Raw genomic sequence first — 24928 nt, forward strand, 5'->3', positions numbered from 1 at the left:
AACTACGGAGCACCGCAGGGCCCAGCGAAACCCGATTTCCGCTCCGTGGAAGTCACGTGACAGGAAGTAGTCTAGAAGAAGCGGAAGTGGTGTGTGTTCGTGGAGGAGGCGGCGGCGGCGGCAACAGCAACTTGAAGGGGAAGGCTCGTGGAGTCGGGAAGAACTAGGAGCAAGATGAAGGTGAAGATGTTGAGCCGGAACCCGGACAGCTATGTCCGCGAAACCAAACTGGACTTACAGAGAGGTGAGACAAGTTAGTCGGGAGTCCACCAGGCTTGGATCTGGCCTCGGTTTCCACCGAATAAAGCTGGAGGGGAGCCTGGTGTTCCACTCTCGTTCTTTTCCTGTTCCTTTTCGCCAGGGCATAAAGCCGTTCTGGTACTGGGTAGCAGAACCCTTGTTTTCAAGTACTTTTTCTAATAACTTTCTCTAGTGGTAAGAGGGAAAGTTAGTTATATGGGGAAATGATTCCACCTCTCCCTTTCCAGCTGCTGCTCCTTGATTGTTCTCAGGTTCCTGTTGAAGAAAAGAGGAACTTGAGTGAGCCAAACTCGTGGATTGAAGGATTTAACAATTGAGCAGACCTTTAAACTTTTCCCGTTGCTCTAACTTTTGGCTAATTTACTCCTTAAAATTACGTCCTTCTGGATGTGGGAAGAGATAAAGGTGAAACGTAAAGCCATCAGTTCTCTCTTAAAAACTTGTGGAGAAGTTTGATGTGGGAATGGCTAAAATGAAATTAATGAGCTTTATTTTTCTGTTACTGGGTGTCTTCTTCCCCCATTAACATGCTGACTGCTTATGAATTATAACTCGTGATACCTAAGTGACAAGGGACCATCCATGTATGAACAGACTATTCTAAGCGAAGAGAATAACAGGTGCAATGCCTTAAGGCATAAAAAAAGGCCATGTCTTCGGAGTTTGAGTAAGGGGTTAAGCCGTAGAAGGTGAGGCTGGAACAATATTTCACTATCATTGAGTCGTGGAGAATATATATATATATATATATATATATATATATATAAAATGAGCAATGTTAAGTAAATATATGGTCTCTGCTCTCAAAATGTTTACAGGTTAAGTAACAAAACAATAATGCTTCTAAAATGCAAATTAGGTTGTGTCATTTGGACTTGACATCATCCCTATTCCTTGAACTTGGTCCCATCTTCCTCTTCAGTTTCACCAGTGATTACTTTTCCCACAACTAGCTTACATTTACTCTTGCCAGTCTGAGTGCATTTCAGTCATTCTCTTTGAGGCATCCTGTGTCACAAGCCCTTACCCAGTTTCTCTCCTAGCTCTGGGAAGTTTTCTCTGAACAATAGTCTTTCCAAACTTATCCCCTGCACATTTCCCCCCATCCTGTACACACTTAAGCACTCTCCTTCTATGTTTCTGTCACATATTTTTATACTAATATCAGAGTTTTTATTACATTGCCTCGTTATTATTGTGACTATCAGTCTTTCCCATCAGACTGAGCTTGCAGAGAGTGGTATAATCGTATTTGGTTCTATATCCTGTATTTAGACATCACCTGGTACCTAGGAGTTGCATTATTAATGTCTGAATGAAGGAATGAGTGAATGACTGGCTGGTCACAGAATCTTGAGGTTAGGAAGTTGTTAGTTACCTGATCTTGTTGTTAGGGATCTTATTTCTTATAACATCTTCCTATTTCTTTATAGTTTCTGGATGGAAGTGTTAATAGATAACAAAATGGAAAGATTGAAGTATTGGAGCTCTGTGAAACATAAAATAAGGAAGACAATTCCATGATTTTCTGGTAATTTTGGAAAGGTTTTGGACAAAGGGTCTTCAGCTTTTGTATTCTCCACAGTGCTAGGCACAGTGTCCCTGATAAACGTTTTTTGAGTAACAAATAGAATGATTAGCTGAGGAAGACCACAGGAAATATTTAATGTGAATTATTTTATTAAGAGGAATCATTCTTATTTCAGTTCCAAGAAACTATGATCCTACCTTACATCCTTTTGAGGTCCCACGAGAATATGTAAGAGCTTTAAATGCCACCAAACTGGAACGGGTTTTTGCGAAACCGTTCCTTGCTTCCCTGGATGGTCACCGAGACGGAGTCAGTTGCTTGGCTAAACATCCGAAGAGTCTGGCTACTGTCCTTTCTGGGGCATGTGATGGAGAGGCAAGTGTCACTCTAAACGTTGATATTTTAAACTAAAAATAGTTATATTACAAACGTTCTTCCTTTAGTTGTGCGTTACTGTGGGTTTTAACTGTTTTGATTTTATTTTTCTATGTTCTGTTTTCTTTTAATTCTCAATAGTAAATTCTATTTGAATTGGTAATTTCAGTAGTTTCTTATCTAAACCTAAGATATTTAAAATGTATAACTTAAGGCTATTTGACAGTAAGTAATAAGGCTTGCTTACAGTACAGATATTTAACTGTGAGTTTTTTTCCACAGAGAATGTTATTAACAGTTCAACACTTAATTTCCCCACTCTGGCAAAGAAAGAAAGCTTTGAAACACTTTAAACTAGAATCAACAGAGTATTTAACAGGTTCAGTTTTCTGCTTGTTGATATTCTTATCCATAGACATTGCATTATTTTAATCTAGAGGATTTTGTCTTTAGCTGTCTGGTAGAGTGATTTACAGCCTTTTCAGTGTTGAATTTATTTTTCTTGGAATGTACTCCTGTGCCTGAACGTTTTTAATTTATATGTCACTGAAATTTCCTAGTATGCTTTATTGTAGGTTAGAATTTGGAACTTAACTAAACGAAAATGTATTCGTGTGATACAAGCACATGAAGGTTTTGTACGAGGAATATGTACTCGCTTTTGTGGGACTTCCTTTTTTACTGTAAGTATAATGCAATTAAATCATTAACTCTTTTCAACATGTATAAACTGATGTAATTGAATATTTTCTGAGTTCATTTTCATGGTCCAAGGCCCTTTCAGAGTTTCACAATGCAAAATAACTTACTAAAACTTGGAAAAGTCCTGGTTTTCTTTATGTAATCCAGCCTTTTCCATACTTTTTATACATAATTACTTAACATATTACTGAACTAATATTCTATAGGACACTCAGAAGTGGGATTAAAACAAGATGAGTAGGGACTTCCCTGGTGGCACACTGGTTAAGAATCCGTCTGCCAATGTAGGGGACACAGGTTTGATCCCTGGTCTGGGAAGATCCCACATGCTGCGGAGCAACTAAACCCGTGCGCCACAGCTACTGAGCCTGCGCTCTGGAGCCCGTGCTCCACAACAGGAGAAGCCACCGCAATGAGAAGCCCATGCACCAAGAGTAGCCCCCGCTCGCCGCAACTAGAGAAAGCCTGTGTGCAGCAACGAGGACCCAAGGCAGCCAAAAAAAAAAAAAAAAAAAGCCACTTTAAAAAAAGAAAACAAAACAAGATGAGTAATTTGTGCTCCTTTGTCTGTTATTAATACATCATTGAAGGATTTTGTGTATGATAAAATACACATAACATAAAATTTACCATTCTAACCATTTTTAAGTGTACATTTCAGTGGCATTAAGTACATTCACATCATTGTACACCATCACCACTATCACCTTCGCAGACTGAAACTCTGTACCCATTAAATACTAACTCCACATCTCCCACGCCTACCTCCCACCCCCGAGCTACCGGTAATCACTGTTGGACTTTGTGTCTCTGTGTGTCTCATTTATTTCACTTAGTATAATGTCCTTAAGGCTCATCCATGTTGTAGCATGTATCAGAATTTCTTTCCTTTTTAAGGCTGAATAATATTCCATTATATGTATATAGCACATTTTGTTTATCCATTCATCCATCAATGGACGTTTGGGTTATTTCCAACTTTTGGCTTTTGTGAATAATGCTATCATATACAAATACGTGTTCAAGTTCATTGAAAGCTTTTTAATAGGGGAATGACAGAATCTATGCTGAGCTTTGAGATTTTGACAGCAGTAAGTGATCAGTTTGGAGGCTGTTTTAATAGTCTGCATAAGCAATAATAGTCCTGGGGAGTGAAAACAGTTGAAAGTAATTGTTAGGTTTAGGAACATTTTTATTTTGGGGATTAGAAACGGTTTTATGGAGGTATAATTGACATATAGTACTGTGTAAGTTTAAGGTGTACAGCAATAATGATTTGACTTACATGCATCATGAAATGATTATCACAGTAAGTTGAGTGAACATCCATCATCTCATATAAATACAAAATTAAAGAAATAGAAAAAGGATTTTTTTTCTTGTGATGAGAACTCTTAGGATTTAGTCTCAACAACTTTCATATATAACATACAGCCATGTTAATTATATTTATCATGTTGTACATTACATCTCTAATATTTATCTTATAAATAAGTTTGTACCTTTCACTGCCTTCATCCAGTTTCCCCCTTCCACCTATGGTAACCACAAATCTCATCTCTTTTTCTATAAGTTTGTTTTTCTGTTTTTGAAGTATAATTGACCTACAGCACTGTTAGTTCTTGGTGTACAATATAGTGATTCAATATTTCTATGCATTTCAAAATGATCACCACAGTAAGTCTAGTTATGATGTCACCATATATATAGATACCCATAGTTATTGACTATATACACTGTACACTTATTTTGCAACTGGAAGTTCATACCTCTTAATCTCTCTCACCTATTTCTCTCATTCCCCCACCCCCTCCCCTCTGGCAACCACCTTTTTGTGCTCTATATTGATAATTCTGTTTCCATTTTGTTATGTTTGTTCATTTGTTTTTTAGATTTCACATATAAGTGAAATCATACAGTGTTTATCTTTCTCTGTCTGACTTATTTCACTTAGCATTATACCCTCTAGGTCCATCGATGTTCTTGCAAATCACAAGATTTCATTCTTTTTTTATGGCTGAATTATATTCCATTGTATATATATATAATACATTTTCTTTATCCATTCATCTGTTGATGGGCAGTTAGGTTGCTTCCCTGTCTTGTATTGTTAATAATGCTGCATTGAGCATAGGGGTGCTTGTATCTTTTCTGATTAGTGTTTTTGTTATCTTCCAATAAATACCTAGGAGTTGAATTGCTGGGTCATACGGTAGTTCTATTTTTAATTTTTTGAGGAATCTCCATGCTGTTTTCCATAGTGGCTACACCAATTTCCGTCCCCACCAACAGTGCACAAAGGTTTCCTTTTCTCTGCATCCTCACCAACACTTGTTATTTGTTGGCTTTGATAATAACCATTCTCACAGGTGTAAGGTGATATCTGATTGTGGTTTTGATTTGCATTTGCCTGATGGTTAGTAATGTTGAGCATCTTTTCCTGTGTCTAATTTGCCATCTGTTTGTCTTCTTTAAAAAAAAGTCTATACAGAGCCTCTGCCATTTTTTATTTGAGTTGTTTTTTTGATACTGAGTTGTATGAGTTCTTTGTATACTTTGGATATTAACCCGTTAATGGATATATCGTTTGCAAATATCGTTTCCTTTTCATCTTGTTGATAGTTTTCTTTGCTGTACAAAAGTTTTTTAAGTTTGATGGAGTCCCATTTGTTTCCCTTGCCTGAGGAAACATTTCCAAAAAAAATTAGTAAAATCGATGTTTACCTACTATCTTGAACATATCTGCCACATACCAAAGTCTAATTTACCATAGATTGTTGCCTTGCTTTCATTTGGGCTAAGGCGCCAACAGTTCTACTCACCATTTCTTTCACCATCTGTGCAACTGTCAGCTTAGTGAAAAGACAAGCAATGCCTTTACTAACACGAAAATAGTCTCAACCTCCTGGACCCCTGAAAAATTCTCAGGATCCTTCAGAAGTCTACACTTCACAGTTTGACAACCTCTGACTTAATAGTTTCTGGAGTTTTGTGTCATGAAGAGAAGGACTTTACCCATGCCAAGATTTAAAAATGCCTTCTCTCTAGTATTTTTTATGGGTTTTGTTGCATTTTTTACCTTTTAAATTACCTGGAATTTTATTTTTATATAAGATGTCAGATTGGTTCATACTTCTTAAATGACCGATCTGATCTCACAATACCATTTTATTGTAATTCATTTTTCTCCCTAATTTGAAAAGTCATCTTTATTACAATAATGCAGTTTTTGCCATGTTTATGACCTAACTTTGTTCCTACCCTACTCTTCTTTTGCTCTGCTCATGCTGTTTTTAATTTTATGTACTTCATGTGTTTGTCACAAATCTTTACTATAACAAGGTGGGACATAAATGCATCAATAAATACAGTACTGGAAAGAATATGGTATGTGTTATTTTTTGAACTGAGAGGTTTATAATTTGATGTATGTGTTGGCAAGTGTACAGTTTATAACTTGTTCATTATCATCATCATCATAAATATTTCTAGGTTGGTGATGACAAAACTGTGAAGCAGTGGAAAATGGATGGACCAAGCTATGGAGAAGAGGAGGAACCATTGCATACAATATTAGGAAAGGTACAAAAATAAATTGACCCATACTTGGGCTATTAGAATTCTTCTCTTTTACCTACAATTATTTCATAATTTTAATTTCAAAAAAGATATAAATAAGAAATCAGACACTTTAGGCTGCAATAATTGACCTGTTCTAAGCAACATTTAATGCAATGAATGTCCTTTGCAGTTCAAGAATTTGAACAGTTCTTCGGTGTTCATTGCAGTAGGGTTCAGTTTCTGTTTTTAGCTAGAAGATGCAGTGAAATATTTCCTATAGCAAGAACATGGGAGGAAATCTCTAAAGGTCAGAAAAAAGTGCTTCAACTTCTGATTTATATCATCATGGATCTTTCACAAAGCTCAGAATTTCTTACTTGAAAGAATTCTTTAGGAAATGAATAAATGCAATAGTGTGGTTTTTGTATAAATCTTACTTACATTTCTTAACATTCTGCAAATCAGATGATATAGTTTAGTTATAGCTTAATAATTCAGATAATTTGGCCTACCCATGTTTTTTAATGCTTACGTTTTGATACTAAGTGAAATTCTGAAATTAGAATTAATCTTTAAATATCGCATCTTTAAAATCTCTTTGTCATTTCAGTATTATATTTAGTATATATTTAGGTTCTGCTTTTCAGGTTTCAAGAAGTTCTAAATGTTCTTTCTTTAGATGAGGGGTCCAGCCCATGATCAGGGCCTTCCTGTGTTCTAATGGTCAATCTAAGTGTTCTTGAAGGGACATAGAGGTGGGATATTAGTATGAAATGGAAATAATTTGCAGATGGTAAAAAATTAGTAATTCGTAAAACAAAATTGGTTTCATTCTTGTAAAATGTCTTTTCTCTAGGAGTTCCAAAGATTTTTGAAACATTTAGTGTTACCCCTTCTCTGTGGTATTGGGGGTTAATTCTTATTATGGAAAAGTTTGTAGGACTTGCCTTCATGAATAGAAAATAATTCTAAATCTGTGGATGCTGATAAGAGTTCTTAAAAGCTTAAAGTATTGGCTAAATAGTTCCCTTTAATTTGCTTTGCAAACATTTTTTGCCATACGGTACGAAGGTAGACTTTAAGCTGGTCCTGAATAGATGAGTCGCATATTTTTAAGTAAATAATACCAAATTTATGAGATTTTATTGCTTTCAACAGTCTTAGCATCCACGCTCGCCAATTTTATTTCTCCCCATAAATTTTAATGCAGTTGTCTGTATCTGTGTTTCTGTCCTGGGAATCAGTACTTCATATGTTAAATGTGGAATTAAGTTTTTTAGAAATTACCTTTGTGTTTCATTAGTTGGTTCCAAGATCCTTCAATACCCAATGATGATTTAAAAATTACTTCACTGATATGTATTCAAACTTAATTAAATACATCCCATGTTAACATTTTTCTTTGTTCCCAGAATGTGTGATAAGAAACATCATTTCTTATGGTAGAGTTTTCTCCTTTCAGTGAGGGCTTCAAAGAAACTTCTTTGTGAACTGGGATTTTCTTAAACAAATGAGAGTGTAGAGAAATATATTTAAAATATTCTGTAGATTTGAAGTACTAATGAAAAGACTCATCTATAACAACATCTTTGCTTTAAAAGACAGTATATACAGGAATTGATCATCACTGGAAAGAAGCTGTTTTTGCCACATGTGGACAGCAAGTAGACATTTGGGATGAACAAAGAACCAGTCCTATATGTTCAATGACTTGGGGATTTGACAGTATAAGCAGTGTTAAATTTAACCCAATTGAGGTAATGTTCCTTTTTGAAATATGTTCTGCTTATTGTTTTCTTATTATCTAGTAATTTCAGCTCTGTTTAGGAAACTTTTGAATGTATGATACAAGAATTTTCTGAATTTTACTGGTGTTCTAGCATTTGGTCCATTTTCCAGATTATATCTGAGTTCTTATACCTTTGGTCAGGTCTTGACATGTTTGCCTACAGTTATAGTCCCAGATACTAGTGTTCAGCACTGTTAAGAGGTGGGTGTGTGCGTGTGCTCGTGGGGGTAAAATCCACGTACACACTGTCCTGTGAAACTCCAGTTTTATTTGTGCCTTCAACACTCGATGTTCCACAGATTAACATCTTTGTACCTTTAGGAAAATGTTAATTTTTCTTAACTCTCTTGGAGATCAGAAGAAGGAGTGTTGAGCATTGTTTTCTTTAATTATTTGTACATGGCAGGGGCACCAGTGCTTCAAAATAATATGCATGGTTATTTTTGTACTACATGATAATTAGTTACATTTTTCTTTGCTCAGAAGTCTGAACTGTGATTCCTAATTTCTTCCAGGTCTAAGGGAAGAGTTAGAGATTAGCCTACTTTTTTTTTTATAAATTTATTTATTTTATTTTTGGCTGCATTGGGTCTTTGTCGCTGCATGTGGGCTTTCTCTAGTTGCGGCGAGCGGGGGCTACTCTTCGTTGCGGTGTGTGGGCTTCTCGTGTTGGCTTCTCTTGTGGAGCACGGGCTCTAGACGCATGGGCTTCAGTAGTTGTGGCACGTGGGCTCAGTAGTTGTGGCTCGCGGGTTCTAGAACGCAGGCTCAGTAGCTGTGGCACACGGGCTTAGTTGCTCCGTGGCATGTGGGATCTTCCCGGACCAGGGCTCGAACCCTTGTCCCCTGCATTGGCAGGCAGATTCTTAACTACTGCGCCACCAGGGAAGTTCCTACTTATTGTTTATTCAGGTCCGAATTTGGGAAAGGAGGTTTCCCTGAAGGCAAAGCTATCCCCTGGACTCCAGACTTTTCCCTGAGCTTTTCCTGAATACGTAACGATTGATGAACTCATTTTCCAGAAGACTCAGTAAAGATGGCTTTTCCTGCAGAAAGAAAAGGAAATCACTGCATGTGTAAGCTGATTTTAGAAATTATCAGGAGATTATCTTGTTAGATGGTATCAGAGAAAATCCTGATCTTCAAGTTTTACACTCTTAGAGACCCTAATTGATAAAAGGAGGGAAAAAGGTTAAGTCAGAGTAGCAGCGTATTAAGACTGAGGTGCTGCGGTGTGATGTGAACTTGGCTTTGAGGTGCTGCTGAGAAGTCAGTCAGAGGATGCCCTCCTGCCTCCAGCACACACCTGCATATACACTTCTGGGAGAGGCTGCAGGTCTAGAGCAGGGGTTGCCAAGCTATGGTCTATGAGCCCACTGCCTGTTTTTGTTAAAAAAAAAAATAAAAGTTTTACTGAAACACAGCCGTGCTAATGCCCTTTTGCTCATTTATTGTTTGTAATGGCATTTGCACTACAAAGTAAAGAAAGCACTGCAGAAACCATATGGCCCACAAAGCCTAAAATACTTCCTTTCTGGCCCTTTACAGAAAATGTTTGCTGCTCGCCGGTGCAGGGTATCTGTCCCTACTATATCTTCCTCACTCCATCCTCTGTCTACCTTCCCTGTGTTCCCCTTGGTTGTAGAAGTGAGATATGGCATGAAGGGGCAAGCCAGCTTTGCAGAGCCAGCCCAAGGTGACACTAGGCAGAAGCAGGTTACAAACACAAGCAACTTGTGGGAACATTTTATGTCTTACTTGTGGTGGACCTAGTTTGGAACTGTATTTCCTGCCAGCATGCCTTTGCATTGACCTTATGCAAGTCACAGTTTTTCTCTGTATTTGTTTATTTTTAAAATGAGATTAATTATATCTTCCATTGTGCGTCATAGGTTTGTTGTAAGCGTAAAATGTGATAATATATGTGAATATTTTTAAAAGGTGCTCCCCAAATTTAAGATGGTGGTGTTACTGCTATTTAAAAAAAAAAATAAACAGGAGGAACAGACAGATACTGATTCCTAGTTCTCTAAAGGGTAAATGAGATCTTTTGTTTCTCTGTTTTGGTGAACGCCTGTGTCAGAAGAGCTGATGGCCAATTCTAAAATCATAATTAATTATTAGTGATGACCTAGCAACCATGTTTTTCAAATTTGCCTGTATAAAAACTCTATTTGTTCAGCTGTGTGTGAATGCGTGTTTTATTAACCTACGAACTGACTTAGTGGTAAAAGCAAATGGTGTGCATGTCTCTTACCCTGTATTAAACTTAATGGAAAGGGCGTGTTGCTATGAACAAATGGAGTGTATTTGTCTCCTAATCATTAATAATTAATTTTCTGTTAAAATATTGAAGCCTAGAATTCTCATAAAGCCAAAAGTTTATGCTGAGCAGTGCTACATTTTACAGTATGAAAGTCAGCTTTCCGTCTAGGTAGAATTTTTTGCTTTGTTCAAATTAAAGTCTTTACTTTTAGAAACAACCTGGTCAGACTTTGGAGTGACATAATGAGAAACTAAGAAAGGTTGAGAGGAGTCACTAACTAGGGGAAAGGCTCAGAGAAGAAGTGGTTTAAGAAGGAGGGTTTTGGAAAGAACTGAGAAGAGATCGTGATGGTAGCATTGGCTTTATGAGTTTTATTTGAACTATATACACCCATGTAGTAGGAGCTAGCAGGCCATACAGCTGCTTAGTAAATGACTCTTCTAGTTCCTGTTAATGCTTGCAGTAGGAATAATAGAGGCAGAAGCCAAGAGTTGTGTCAGGAACCATGGGTGAGGAGGAATGGTACTACAAAGGGTGGGATTTGGGACTCCATTGGTAGGTAGATGGCTTATTTTCACTTATGCCAAGGATTATGTAAGCACTTAGCACATTTATAACTGACTTACAAATAAATATTTTAAACATCTTGGAACAGTTGGACAAGGGACACACCTAGTTTATACAGAGAGTTAATAAACATGAGGAAATGTTTAACTGCTAATAAAGCAGTAATTTATATAGTAGGCCCTCCACATCTGCGGGTTCTGTGTCTGTGGTTACAGAGGGCAAGGGACTCGTGCATCTGTGGATTTTGGTATCCGTGGGTGGTCCTGAAACCAGTCCCCCACAGATGCCAAAGGATGACAGTATATAGGAAATATTGCCATACAGATATTATTTTTAAATGGCACTACCTATTGCTGCCCAGTTGCAGTAAAATTAATATATTTCCACATTGTAATGTATATTGGTACAACTCTTTGGAAAACAATTACTCCTAAATATCAAAAGCGATAAAATTGTTCATACTTTTTGATTGAGTAACGCCACTACTAAAATCTTACCCTTAGAAAAAGAAGAGCTAAATGTATGCAAATGTTTTTTGAAGTGTTATTTATAATACTGAAGAACAGGAAACAGGTCTAAGTTGAAGAATGGATAAGTAAAATATGTTGTTTTAAAATAGAATGCAGAATTATCTGTACAGTATCATCACAGGCATCTAAAGTGGGGATTTAACAATGAAAATACTTGGCTTAGGTTGCTGAGATTATGAGTGATTCATTGTACCCTCTGAAAATGGACTTTAATGTTATAACTTCGTATCTTAAACATAAACATTGAGGGTAATTAAATCATTTGTTCACTGAATGGACATGGTTTGCTGCCAAGCCTAGCTTTTAACTGATGATTGTTATACTTATTTTTAGACATTTCTCTTGGGAAGTTGTGCTTCTGACAGGAATATAGTACTATATGATATGAGGCAAGCTACTCCTCTGAAAAAGGTGAGTTTCAGTTTGTCTTCTGCTTTATACAGTTCTTAATGCATCCCCCTGTAAGTGGAGTGACTGAAAATATGGAGCAAATGTTTTTTCAGAATTAAAAAACTCTTTAATAGAGGTGTCCTTAGAACCCAAAATGATCATAATGGCATTCTCTCAATTTCCTGTTGCTTGTTAGAGACCCTTGTTTCCATGAGGTACTGTATCCTAGTCTTTGTGTCTTTCATAATGCCAGCAGATTTTAGGCATCTAGTTTGTATTTACTGAATTGGAAGTTCTTTTTTTTTTTTTTTTTTTTTTGCGGTACGCAGGCCTCTCACTGTTGTGGCCTCTCCCGTTGTGGAGCACAGGCTCCGGACGTGCAGGCTCAGCGGCCATGGCTCACGGGCCCAGCCGCTCCGCGGCATGTGGGATCTTCCCGGACCTGGGCACGAACCCGCGTCCCCTGCATTGGCAGGTAGACTCTCAACCACTGCACCACCAGGGAAGCCCAAATTGGAAGTTCTTAAAAAAGTATTGCATCCTGTTACATCAGGCCCTGTGATTATCATATGACACATATGGTATTTTATTCCAGAAAGTTTTATAACTAATTCACATAACTACCTTTATTTGTTTAGTTACATGCCAAGGGGTTTGACGTTTTATTTAGACAAGCTCTGTCCTGTTCAAGGTGTCAGATTTCCCAACAGTTCTAAAGCAGTCATTCCAGGACTTAGATATCAAAGTTAATACAACCTTAAGTTGATTCTAGAGAGGGAGAGAAATATTGTTGGTAAAGAGGGGAGTGCCGTTATAAGTAAAAAGGTATAAAGTTGATTTCAGGTGCTAGAATTGAGAGAGAGCAAGAAGAGCTAGACCTTGTTCATGTGCCACAAGTCCGATGTCCACACGTAACAGAAATGTTTTTAATATTTTTGTTGTTTCCTAACAGGTAATAAATTCAGAAATATTAGGAGTAGAGTATATTCCTTAAAGTTTGAACTAGATAAATAGGATAATCTTTCCAAAGTATACTACCACTCCAATCATTTCACTCATTCATGTGATATGGAGGGAAGATCCTGCATGAACTTTGGTGTTAGACTTTAAGCAGGTAACTTAACCTGTGTTTCTCCTGTGAAATGGTGGTATTAATAGCTACCTTGCAGCCCAATGGTAAGAATAAAACAAGATACTTAAGCATTTAGCAGAATGCTAACATGAAGTACTAGTTTAATAATAGTAATTTCTACCTCCTTCACTCCTCCATTCTCAGTTGTTAATAATAGTGCTTCATTACTTTGAGGTTGAAGAAAAGAACTGTAGCTCTCAAGCGGCTCCAAAATCTGGTCCCAAATTGTATTCCATTTATTTATTTGCTTTAGTCAGTAAGGGTTTGTTACATGTATGTCACGTTGATGGATGCAGACATGCTATTTTCTGTTATTTCTCTGTTCTACCTACTAGACTATCAATGTTTCTTCTATCTTTTCTCTCCTTAATGTAGCTGTTCTCATTCAGGGGTTGTACCACCCCACCAAGTATATTTTTGGAAGTGTGGGAGCGACATCTAAGAGACTGTTACTCGCATTTAATGGGCCGGCTCCCGAGAGGCTAAATATCCTCCAGTGGACAGTCACATACAACAAAAGATTATCCTGCCCAGAATGTTCCTTTTGAGAAACACGATAATATTTCTGGACCTTCACAGATCAGCTCAAATCATGCTTATCTTTTGAAACCTTTCTTCTCCACTTTAACCCTAAGCTCACCATTAATTTTGCCCCTGATTTGATACTTGATTATTTGCTGCTTCACTGTTTATATTTTAACTCTTCTTAATGTGTATCTCATTTTCCTGACTAAACTATAAGCTTTTTGAGGTCAAGGGACCATTTATTAAGCATTTTTATATTTTTCAGTATTTAGCACTCTGCCTGTGTGTTCAGTAAACAATTATTGATTTTCTTTTCCTATTGCATTGAGCCAAGTACTGTGCACATAATAGGTATTTACTAAAGTACTTGCTTAAATCAATGAGAAAAGAAGGAAGGGAAACGAAGTGGGAATTTATCCATTTTAGAGGGACTTAATTTCATAGTAATGGGTTAGTGTATGCTTCTTTTCCTAGGTCATCTTAGATATGAGAACAAATACAATTTGCTGGAACCCTATGGAAGCATTCATTTTTACTGCAGCAAACGAAGATTACAAGTAAGTTTCCCTCTTTAAAACTTACTTAATTTCTATCAGAAATAACTCAGTTGTATGCCTTACTAATGAAATATGTTTTCCTAGGTAGTATTCCTTCATATACTCTAGAAAATTGCTGTTTGTTTTGCTAAAAAAAAAAATATTTCCCAAATTAGAGAAGTGCTTCTTAAAAAGTATTCTCAGTTTTCAAAATGATACAGACCAAGGATGATAAACTGTGATCTGTGGACCAAATCCTGTCTGCTGCCTGTTTCTGTAAAGTTTTATTGGAGTATAGCCACATTTATTTCTGTATGGAATATGGCTGCTTTTGTGCTATAATGCCGGAGTTAAGTAGTTGCAACAGAGACCATATGACCCACAAAGCCAAAAATGTTTATTATTTGGCCCTTTACAGAAAAAATTAGCTGATCCCTGACATAGACCATATAAATAATGGCTGAATCATACATGTTTTAAGAAACTAAAAATATCTGCCTACAAAGTGTGTAGCTCTTCAGGTAGTTGATACTCATGTGGTCATGTTATCAGCTACCACTATTACTTCAGTAAGACAAAAGGAAAAATAAAGTTTCAACCTTTACCTTAATATCTGCAGATATATTATTCTGTGACTTCATGTAAAGGTGACATAGAAGCCTTATGTTCTTGACCTAGATGGAATTTTATGAATTCTTATATACTGCTTTAAAACTTGTTGAAGCATTTGTCATCAGCTAACTTATTTTATCTTTGCAGTATCCCTGTAAGGTGGATAGGACATGTATGTTATTCCCTTTTTACAGATGAGGCTATTGATGTAGGGAATTTAATCTCCTGATGAGGAAAGAGTGTCTTATTCATCTTTTTTTATCCAAGCATTTATTGTAGTGCTATGCATATGATGGATTTTTAATACATGTTTTTTGGGGAAGGTGGAAGTTTGTCATTAGACTGAACTTTAGATCGTTTGTATTTAAGTTCTTTGTTCTTTCCACTACTCTTATTTATGAAAGCATAAGTTAGCTCAGAAATAGGACTTATTACATGATGTTTTAGTGGTACCAACTGAAAACATCTCTTATGACTTTCCTATACTAAAAAGAAGCGCAGTTGGACTCTCATTAACTAGCAATACCAAACCACATTAATTGAAGCCCTTTTTAGCCTTTTTCTCATGTAGAAATTAAAATAGAATTTACTAAAAAACAAAATTTTCTAAAACAAACCTGGTTGAGAAACACTGCTTTAGATAGGGACTGTAAAGCAGTTGTCAACTCAGAAATTTAACCTCAAAGATCAGTATGACCTTGGCTGACAATCCTGTGGTATGTTTGAAGATTATGAAAGAGAACAATGACTTGTCTCTTGATGAGAATTTCATGATATTTGGAAATTTGTATCATTAGCATCAGTGACTTTTCATAATAATCGTATTTAAAAGTATTCTTTTTGAAGTGTTAGGTCTTTTTTGTTTTAATTTTTGTTTTGAAATAATTTTAGGCTTACTGAAAAGTTACACAAAAAGTACCAGTCAGCCAATTTCCCCAAATGTTAATGTCTTACATCCCCACAGTTCAATTAGCAAAACCAAGAAATTAAGATTGGTACACTACTATAAGTACAGACTTTATCCCATCACCAGTCTTTCCACTAATGTTCTTTTACTGTTCTAGGATCCAGTGCAGGATCCCACATCGCATTTGATTGCCATGTCTCCTTAGCCTGCTCACTCTGTGACTTTCTCAGTCTTCCCTTTCTTTCACGGCCTTAGTACTTTTGAGAAGGACTTTCTTGTCAATTATATTGTAGACTGCCCTTAATTTGGGCTTAACTGGTGTTTTCTCATTATTTCATTGAGATTATGCATCTTTAGCAAGAATACCACAAAATTGATATGCCCTTCTCGGTGCATCAAATCAGGGGTACATAATGTCAGTGTATCTTATTATATTACTGGTGATGTTAACCTTGATCACTTAGTTAACGTACTGTCTGCCAGTTTTCTCCACTATAAAGTTACTATTTTTTCCTTTTGTAATTAATACGTCTTTGGGGAGATACTTTGAAATTATGTGGATATCTTGTTTCTCCTCAAACTTAATCTTCACATCTGGAAGTATTTTGATGTTGGGAACTTGGTCACAGTAATGCTATATTACTACTCTCCGTCATCCATGTTGGCTGATTTGAAGCTGTTTTTTTAGCTGTTGATTAAGAATTTTTAAACCTCGAAAATCATGAAGTCATTGTTTTTGCCAATTGTGTGCAAAGTATAGTTTTCTAATTTTAATATACCCTTTGAAAAGCTGTGCTCACTCTGATATATCACTGATGGAGTATAAACTATTGCAACTTCATTGGAAATGATTTGTCAACTCAAAAGACTTAAAAATGCTCATGTCTTTTCTACTTGTAGCAATCTATTCAGATCTAATTGAATCTGCCCCATTCAATTAAAAATTAAATATGAAAAATTAAAATTTCATTTAAGAATTAATTATAGTAAAATGTTGGAAACTTTATTAATAAATAGATTTATTTAAACAAATTATTTTAACTCATATTTACATATGAAAATATTAAAATATTCTCAGATTATTTAATGGATAAATGTTCATAATATGCTACATGAAATATCAGGATATAGAGCTTTATACAGTATTACCTTAATTTTATTAAAAGGTACATAGTTAAATAGTATAGTGAAAAGATTAGAAATAATTACACTGTGCTAACTGACTTTCTCTGGGTGGTGGAATTAAAGGTAAGTTTTGTACTCTTCATACTCTTTTGAAGTTTGCACATTTTCTACAATGAGATTTATGTTTATAAGGTTGAAAGTGTGTAAGTGTTATCTTAAGGAATAATAAAAACTGTTGATATTTTCCCCTATCCCTTACCTGCTGTGTAAAGAATTGAGCTATTTTTTTAGATGTGCATTATTGAGCCAGCAGTCTTATTTTCACTAGTGTCTCTTAGTACTACATATGCTTTTTTTAATAGAAATTTGTGTCAAATAATTAAAAATTCTTTTACAGCTTATATACTTTTGATATGCGTGCACTGGACACTCCTGTAATGATACATATGGATCACGTGTCTGCGGTGCTTGATGTGGATTACTCTCCTACTGGGAAAGACTTTGTGTCTGCTAGTTTTGATAAGTCTATTCGAATCTTTCCTGTGGACAAAAGTAGAAGCAGGTATGTTACTACCGATAAACATTTGTTTTTGTTTGATTTTTTTCCTTGTCTTGATCATTTATCTTTTTTGAAAGGTTATTTGGTTGTGTGTATATGATGGAGCTCACACCCAGGTGTTGTGACTTGGGGTACCAACTTCCACTGCATCACCTATGGGTAAAACATCAGCCTACTGGGCAGTTTCTTCATTGAACAGGATATTATCTTTATATAATTTGTTTATATGAAATCTTAGTGTTTGCCTTAGAACAAAACCTTTTATTTTAGAATTATTTTTAAGTGTTTTATAGTAATTTTTTAAAATAAAGACTTTATTTTTTTCGAGGAGTTTTAGGTTTACAACAAAATTGAGAGGAAGGTAGAGAGATTTTTCATATATTCCCAGCCCCTACACATGCAGAGCCTATCCCATTATCAACATTCCTTGTGGGGTGGTACTTTTGTTACCTCACCAGAATGTAAGATGAGCCTACATCATAATCATCCCAAATCCATAGTTTACCTAGGGTTCACTCTTGGTATTATATATTTTATGGGTTTGAATAAATGTATAATGACATGTCCATCATGATACTATCATAGTATTTTCACTGCCCTAAAATATAGTAAACTTAAAATTTTTTTTAATTTGATAATGAAGAACTTAGATAAGTTTTTCCCTAATACAGTTTAAGAGCAGTTAATAACAATAATACCTTACATTTGTTATTTCTTATTTATTTTTTATTTTTATTAATTTTTTTTTGCGGTATGCGGGCCTCTCACACAGAGCCTCTTCTTTAGAGTCACACAGCTCTTTTTTTGGTCATAGCCAATCTGCTTGTCTAACTCTTTGGTATTTTTACTTGTGATAGTTGCATCTTTCTCCCCTCTAATTTGAGGAAACCATATTAATTCCTAAACCTTTTTGTATAATCATGAATTGCTAGCAAATAATTGTCAGCATCGTCATGTGTATGATTTAAAAAGTGATTGAATTGGAATCAAAAGCATACTGAGTGAGTGGGTATTCTGGTGACTTTGATCTTCATTCCCTCATCTCCTGGGGTTGGTTCCTATATGGCTGTTACAACTAACTTGATATTCTCCAAACTGTCATGAATGGTTTGTTGGGAATTGTTCAGTCAGGCCCAAGGCAAGGCTGAGAGTTTCCATTCTTCTCACCTCTCTGGAAAATATTAAGAATCAAGAGAGTGTGGCCCTCCATCATTTTTTGGCACCAGGACCTCCAAAGGTAGTAAGTAGGACAATACTTTTCTAACATGATGTATAAACAGCCATAAAGAACAAAGGAAGAGGATGAGAAATGGGAATGTTTAGGCACCTATGATCCCAAGAGCCCTGCAGCTGAGCTCCAGCTGAATTGTTCTGCAGCCAGTGTGGGCAGTTAAATGCAAGTCTAGTTAAAAGCTCAGATTATTCCAAAACTGTATGAAGTGAGGAGTTCTTATACACCGTTTCCAGGGAATTGCCTCCTGATGTCATTTGGAGACTTTGTAATCACAATTTAATATGTGTTACTTCCTGTTGGGTTTAGTTATAAATGGTATTCCTTCTGACCTTTGTCTGCTTGAAAGCTGCTTCTGGTTTGTTTCTGTGGTCTGCTCTAGTTTCCTATCATTACAAACATCAAATAACACAGGCAATGCTTTGAATGATACGTTTTTTTGTGGTTACGCGGGCCTCTCACTGTTGTGGCCTCTCCCATTGCGGAGCACAGGCTCCGGATGCGCAGGCTCAGCGGCCATGGCTCACGGGGCCCAGCCGCTCCGCGGCATGTGGGATCTTCCCGGACCGGGGCACAAACCCGTGTCCCCTGCATCGGCAGGCGGACTCTCAACCACGGCGCCACCAGGGAAGCCCGATATGTATTTTTAAAATGTTTTCCTTTGAAAGATCTTAAAGTAGTTAAATTGTATTTTAAAAGTAAATTTTGAGTAGGTTTTCAAAAAGTACAGTTAAATGAATATTTGAAGGTAAGCTTCTGTTGGGATTTCATTCAGTATTTACTTAGCAAACAAGTAAATTCAGTTGCATTCACACAGAACAATTCATTTATCTTGACTACGTCTATAAAGAATTTAAGTTTTTAAATGTATTTATCCCCAAATAGTATAACTTATAATGAACTTTATGTATCTATTTTAAGTACAAGCATAAACATATCTAGAAGTTAAGAACTCTGTGTAGTTTACCATTAAGGAGGATTCTAAGTTGGTTAAGTGACTAACCATTGGATTTGTCTGGTCTAATACATGAACTAATGTAATACATGACTAGGTTATTTTTAATGGTTACCAAAGCCTAATCGAATTTCCTAATATTTAAATTCAATACGTTGCTTTGGGAAAAAAGACATCTTAAATAGGTAGAGGTTATAAGAATTGAGTCTTGTAAAAGCAGAGCATTGAGAGAAGAAAAAGCAGTCAGTGTCTCATCTACTTTTCCTTTTAATAGGATGTTCTTTCTAACCATACTCTCTTTTAGAAATAAATTTCTTATGGTCTAGCTACATGGTCATTCAAGAGCTCAAAATGTATCTGTTAGAAGCAGTGTAATAGACTAGTTTTGTGAGTGTACTTCAGAGATGTTTTTATATATGTGAAATCTATTTGATTTCATCATCACATACGGGTTTTCTTTTACTGTGCAGAATTTGCTGAGCGAGTTTCCTTTCTCTCAAGTAGTCTGCATTTTGAATCACTTAATCCAGATATGGAAACTTTACTTCTCTAGAACTCTCATCCTTTTATTTTTTCTGACCTTGTCTTTTACTTGCTTTTTAATGCTCTGCTTAACACTTCCTGATATAGTATCTTCTGTGAATTCACTTAGTATGTTTCACAGCCTTCCAAATAGATATGATATTTGACATCTTCATTTATTAAATGATCCTTATCTCATCACTTCTGTAGCCCTCCATTTCTTTTCACATATGTAAATCATCAGCTCTCACTTCAATTAATTGAGCTTTTTATTTATTTTATTTATTTATTTATTTTTGCGGTACGCGGGCCTCTCACTGCTGTGGCCTCTCCCATTGCGGAGCACAGGCTCCGGACACGCAGGCTCAGCGGCCATGGCTCACGGGCCCAGCCACTGCGCGGCATGTGGGATCCTCCCAGACCAGGGCACGAACCTGTGTCGCCTGCATAGGCAGGCGAACTCTCAACCACTGCGCCACCAGGGAAGCCCAATTGAGCTTTTTAAACAATTTGACCAAAACAGAAATCAGACATTAGGATCAACATATCAGGATGTACTCTTAGAGTGCCATTGCATTTATTTTTCAATGAAAAGAAACCCCAAAAAAGTGTGGTGGTTGACCTTATTGTTACAAAATTACTCCAGTGTCAACATATTTTATTTGTGTTATATGCCCTCAGTTATTTTGCTATCTTTTCTGGGCATCTAGTTTTGCTTAGTTTGTTTATACTTATTTTTCTTATTGGATTATAACATCTCTGAGGGCAGGAATTTTTAATTCCCCAACACTTAGAATAGAATCTTGTTAGATTGGTCCCATAAAAATACATTTAAAGGAATTTTAATTTCTCTTTTATACTCTTTTAGGACTCAAAAATGTTATCCTGATACTTGATAGGCAGTGGTTAAAGAAAATCTGTACCAAAATCCTAAGAGTTTTAACTTAATTCCTCTTCTATAGGGAAGTCTATCACACAAAGAGAATGCAACATGTTATCTGTGTAAAATGGACTTCTGACAGCAAGTACATTATGTGTGGATCTGATGAAATGAACATTCGTCTATGGAAAGCTAATGCTTCTGAAAAGTTGGGTGTGGTAAGACCCCATTTTCTTTCATTGTCATAAAGCTAGTTTCTAGATTTATTGAATATCATTATATTATAAAGAGAATTTATTTGAAATGTGTTAGTTGTGATAAAAAACAGGGTTGTATTGAGGTTTACTTTTTTCATGTCAAAGTCACCTTCAGAGGCCTTTGTTTTTTGTTTGTTTGTTTGTTTTGTTGTTGGCCACGCCGCATGGCTTCTGGGGTCTTAGTTCCCCAACCAGGGATTGAACCTGGGCCCTTGGTAGTGAAAGCGCTGAGTCCTAACCACTGGACCGCCAGGGAATTCCCCCAGAGGCTTTTGTTAATTAAAATGTTTGATCATATTTGAGCCTTCTTGTTTTTTGTATTCTCCTTGAGGTGGGGAGAGAAGATGTAGGGACTAGAGGCTTAGAACTTAGAACGCCCATTTCTTCTGTTAAAGGAATAGTAATCAGGCAAGTCAAAGGCTGCAAGTCTCTGTGAGGTATTTTAATATCAAAGAGACAGTGAAACACTTTAAAAAAATACACAGCTTCAGACTTTTTAAAAAGACTCAGTGAAAATATAACAAATATTACCATTGGCTAGGCTACCTCTGGGTTGTAAGTAATGGTTGATTTTTGTTTGTTCTTAATGTTTTTCTAAATGTCTCATGTTTTCATACAGCGTATTTATAACTGAAACAAATATTAAGTTTAAGAAGGAAAGGTTAAGTGTGGGTTATTTTCTACTTAGCTCTGGAAGGAAAATCAAGATATGATAAGTAGTAATTAAAGATAGTTTTGTTTTAGGTTTAATGATTACTAAGTACTACACTATGCCTAGGTTTCAGTTCATCATTAAATGTTCCTCTAAATCATATCATCCTTAACAGTTGTTAGACGAAGGCTAGTTATTACGGCATCAGATGCTTTCTTTTCTGTTTCAGAAGTTACTTTTACAGAAAAAAATTTTTTTGAGTGATTCATTTAAGTGCTTTTACTATGCCTAGAGTGGTCCACAGAGCCCAGCTCCCTTGGCACTGCTCTTTTTCACTTGGTGGCATCCATCTACATTGTAGGCATGCTGCCTAAAAGGAGGTTCAGTGCTCGCAAACCTGGTATCACTAACATAACCTTGTAAAGGGTATAGTTACATTAGCAATTTGTCGCACGTCATGAAAATTTAGTTTTTTGGGGAAACATTGCTCCTAACTTTGTTGTACTGAAGCAAAACAAGCACACCATTCATTAAAATATCAAAATGCATTTTTTCAGCTTACGTCACGAGAAAAAGCAGCCACAGATTATAACCAGAGATTAAAGGAGAAATTTCAACATCATCCTCACATAAAACGTATTTCTCGTCACCGACATCTACCAAAATCTATCTACAGTCAGATTCAGGAGCAGCGCATCATGAAAGAAGCTCGTCGACGAAAGTATGTTTTGGAGCATTTGACTCTCTCTCAGTACCCTTTTCTAACTCCCCGCCTTGCATCTCACCAAAAACAAACAAAAAAACGTGCCTTTCAAGGGAATAGTTTATGTGCTGTTGTGCATCAGAGGTGTTTTTTTGTTTTTAATTGGGGTATAATTGATTTACAATGTTGTGTTAGTTTCAGGTGTACAGCAAAGTGAATCTGTTATACACACACACACACACACACACACATATATATATATATATATATATATATATATATCTCCACTCTTTTTTAGCTTCTTTTTCCATGTAGGCCATTACAGAGTATTGAGTAGAGTTCCCTGTGCTATACAGCTCGTCCTTATTAGTTATTTATTTTATATAGTAGTGTGTATGTGTCAATCCCAATCTTCCAGTTTATCCCTACCCCCCATACTCCCCTGGTAACCATAAGTTTATTTTTAACATCTGTAACACTATTTCTGATTTGTAGAAGTTCATTTGTAGCCTTTTTTTAGATTCCACATACAAGCAATATCATGATATTTGTCTTCCTCTGACTTACTTCACTCAGTATGAGAATCTCTAGGTCCATCCATGTTGCTGCATATGCCATTATTTTGTTCTTTTTTGGCTGAGCAATATTCCGTTGTATATATGTACCACATCTTTATCCATTCCTCTGTCGATGGACATTTAGGTTGTTTCCATGTCCTGGCTATTGTAAATAGTGCTGCAGTGAACATTGGGGTGCATATATCTTTTTGAATTATGGTTTTCTCAGGGTATATGTCCAGGAGTGGGATTGCTGGTTCATATGGTAGCTCTAGTTTCAGTTTTTTCAAGGAACCTCCATATTGTTCTCCATAGTGGATATACCAGTTTGCATTCCCACCAACAGTGTAGGAGGGTTTCCTTTTCTCCACACCCTCTCCAGCATGCATTGTTTGTAGATTTTTTGATGATGGCCATTCTGACTGTGTGAGGAGGTATCTCATTGTAGTTTTGATTTCCATTTCTCTAATAATTAGTGATGTTGAGCATCTTTTCCTGTGCTTTTTAACCATCTGTATGTCCTCTTTGGAGAAATGTCTAGTTAGATCTTCCACCATTTTTTGATTGGGTTGTCAAAGGTGTTTTTGAATACTTCTCTGGGCCTTTTTCCTTTTCCTGATAAAAGGGGGGGCAATAGTCATCTCACATGGTGAGAATTTTCATTAACTCTCTTTGAGCATATGTTTAAAGGGCAGACAATGTCAGTGACTTATATCAAAATAAGAAAATGCTTCTGCTCATGCTAAAAAACTATTATAAATGGAGAATGTTTGTAAAAAATAATTTCCAACGTAGCTGGAACTAAGAGGTATTTTCCAGCTTAAAGACTGCGAAGAACATTTGTTAGATAAAAATTTGTCTAATATGCTTCATCATAGCATTTGGAATCTAACATTTTGGCTCTAAAGCGTAGCATTCCACCATCACCACCATTTCCCCTGTGGAATATTCTTCTCCATGCAGTCTTTGAATTCATGTGAAGTATTATAGAAATTCTAAGACAGAGTTCTTTTTTTCTTTTAATTAGACTATTCAAATGATTATTTTGTTGTCTTTGGGTAGATGTTGGGGTTGAGTCACTTTTAAATATTTTAACAACTGCAGCAGGTTTTTAAAGTTAGTAAAGGGCGCCGATAGTAAGAGAAGAAGCTAATAAATAAGTTAACAAAACTTGATTTCTAGCTGCTTTTTACCTAATCTCACTGTGAAAACTTTTTTTTTAAATAGATGGTTTTCCAGTGAAAGAAAATGCCTTGTGATTTTTCTGAGGAAGTTTTCTTTGGTTAAGATGATTTCTAGTAAACTTGCTTATATTTTGTGTATTTTGTTTTATTTCTAGGGAACTGAATCGTATCAAACATAGCAAGCCTGGATCTGTGCAGAGGGTGTCAGAGAAGAAGAAACGCGTAGTGGCAGTTGTGAAATAATATTTGGTATTCCTACCAATACTGATGTATAAGTGTTTGTTATGTTTTCATTCGTGAACTCTACAAATAAAAGTACTGGCTCTAGTATAACAACGAATGTTATAGTTGTATGTGTAGAGCTTAATCGTTGCACATTTTTGCTATCCTGAGAAATTATTTTTAATGTGACCTGGTCAATAAGACTATCCAACATTTTATTCCTGATCTTCTTTTTTATTGCATTAAAGAATACAGTATTTACAAACTAACTTATTTTTTGCTGTTAGAAATTGCAGATATACTTTCGCTTTGATTTGTTACTTTAGACACTCTACGTTTGAATTTACATTTAAGACCAAACATCTCTTTTGTTACCTTTTAATATTTCTTTAGATAA

The 24928-nt window shown here is 36.0% G+C and overlaps 1 protein-coding gene across 2 annotated transcripts; it reads left to right on the plus strand.

Moving 5' to 3' along the window:
* The first annotated feature begins 94 nt into the window (after positions 1-94).
* On the plus strand, positions 95-24649 carry DCAF13 (DDB1 and CUL4 associated factor 13). 2 transcript variants are annotated; one of them, XM_027131580.1, is made up of 11 exons: positions 96-244; positions 1968-2167; positions 2743-2850; positions 6362-6451; positions 8032-8187; positions 11916-11993; positions 14104-14186; positions 17207-17371; positions 21039-21174; positions 22423-22586; positions 24465-24649. In XM_027131580.1, the coding sequence occupies exons 1-11, from the start codon at positions 175-177 to the stop codon at positions 24550-24552; spliced, it is 1338 nt and encodes a 445-aa protein (XP_026987381.1). In that variant the 5' UTR covers positions 96-174; the 3' UTR covers positions 24553-24649. The 2 variants fall into 2 exon arrangements, with proteins under 2 accessions (XP_026987382.1, XP_026987381.1); XM_027131581.1 differs by lacking the exon at positions 8032-8187 and having other exon boundaries at positions 95-244.
* Positions 24650-24928: the final 279 nt, after the last annotated feature.

Source organism: Aethalodelphis obliquidens, unplaced genomic scaffold (genome assembly GCF_003676395.1).
Source record: "Aethalodelphis obliquidens isolate GAN/ISIS:26980383/991018 unplaced genomic scaffold, ASM367639v1 scaffold39, whole genome shotgun sequence".
Classification (NCBI taxonomy): Eukaryota; Metazoa; Chordata; class Mammalia; order Artiodactyla; family Delphinidae; genus Aethalodelphis; species Aethalodelphis obliquidens.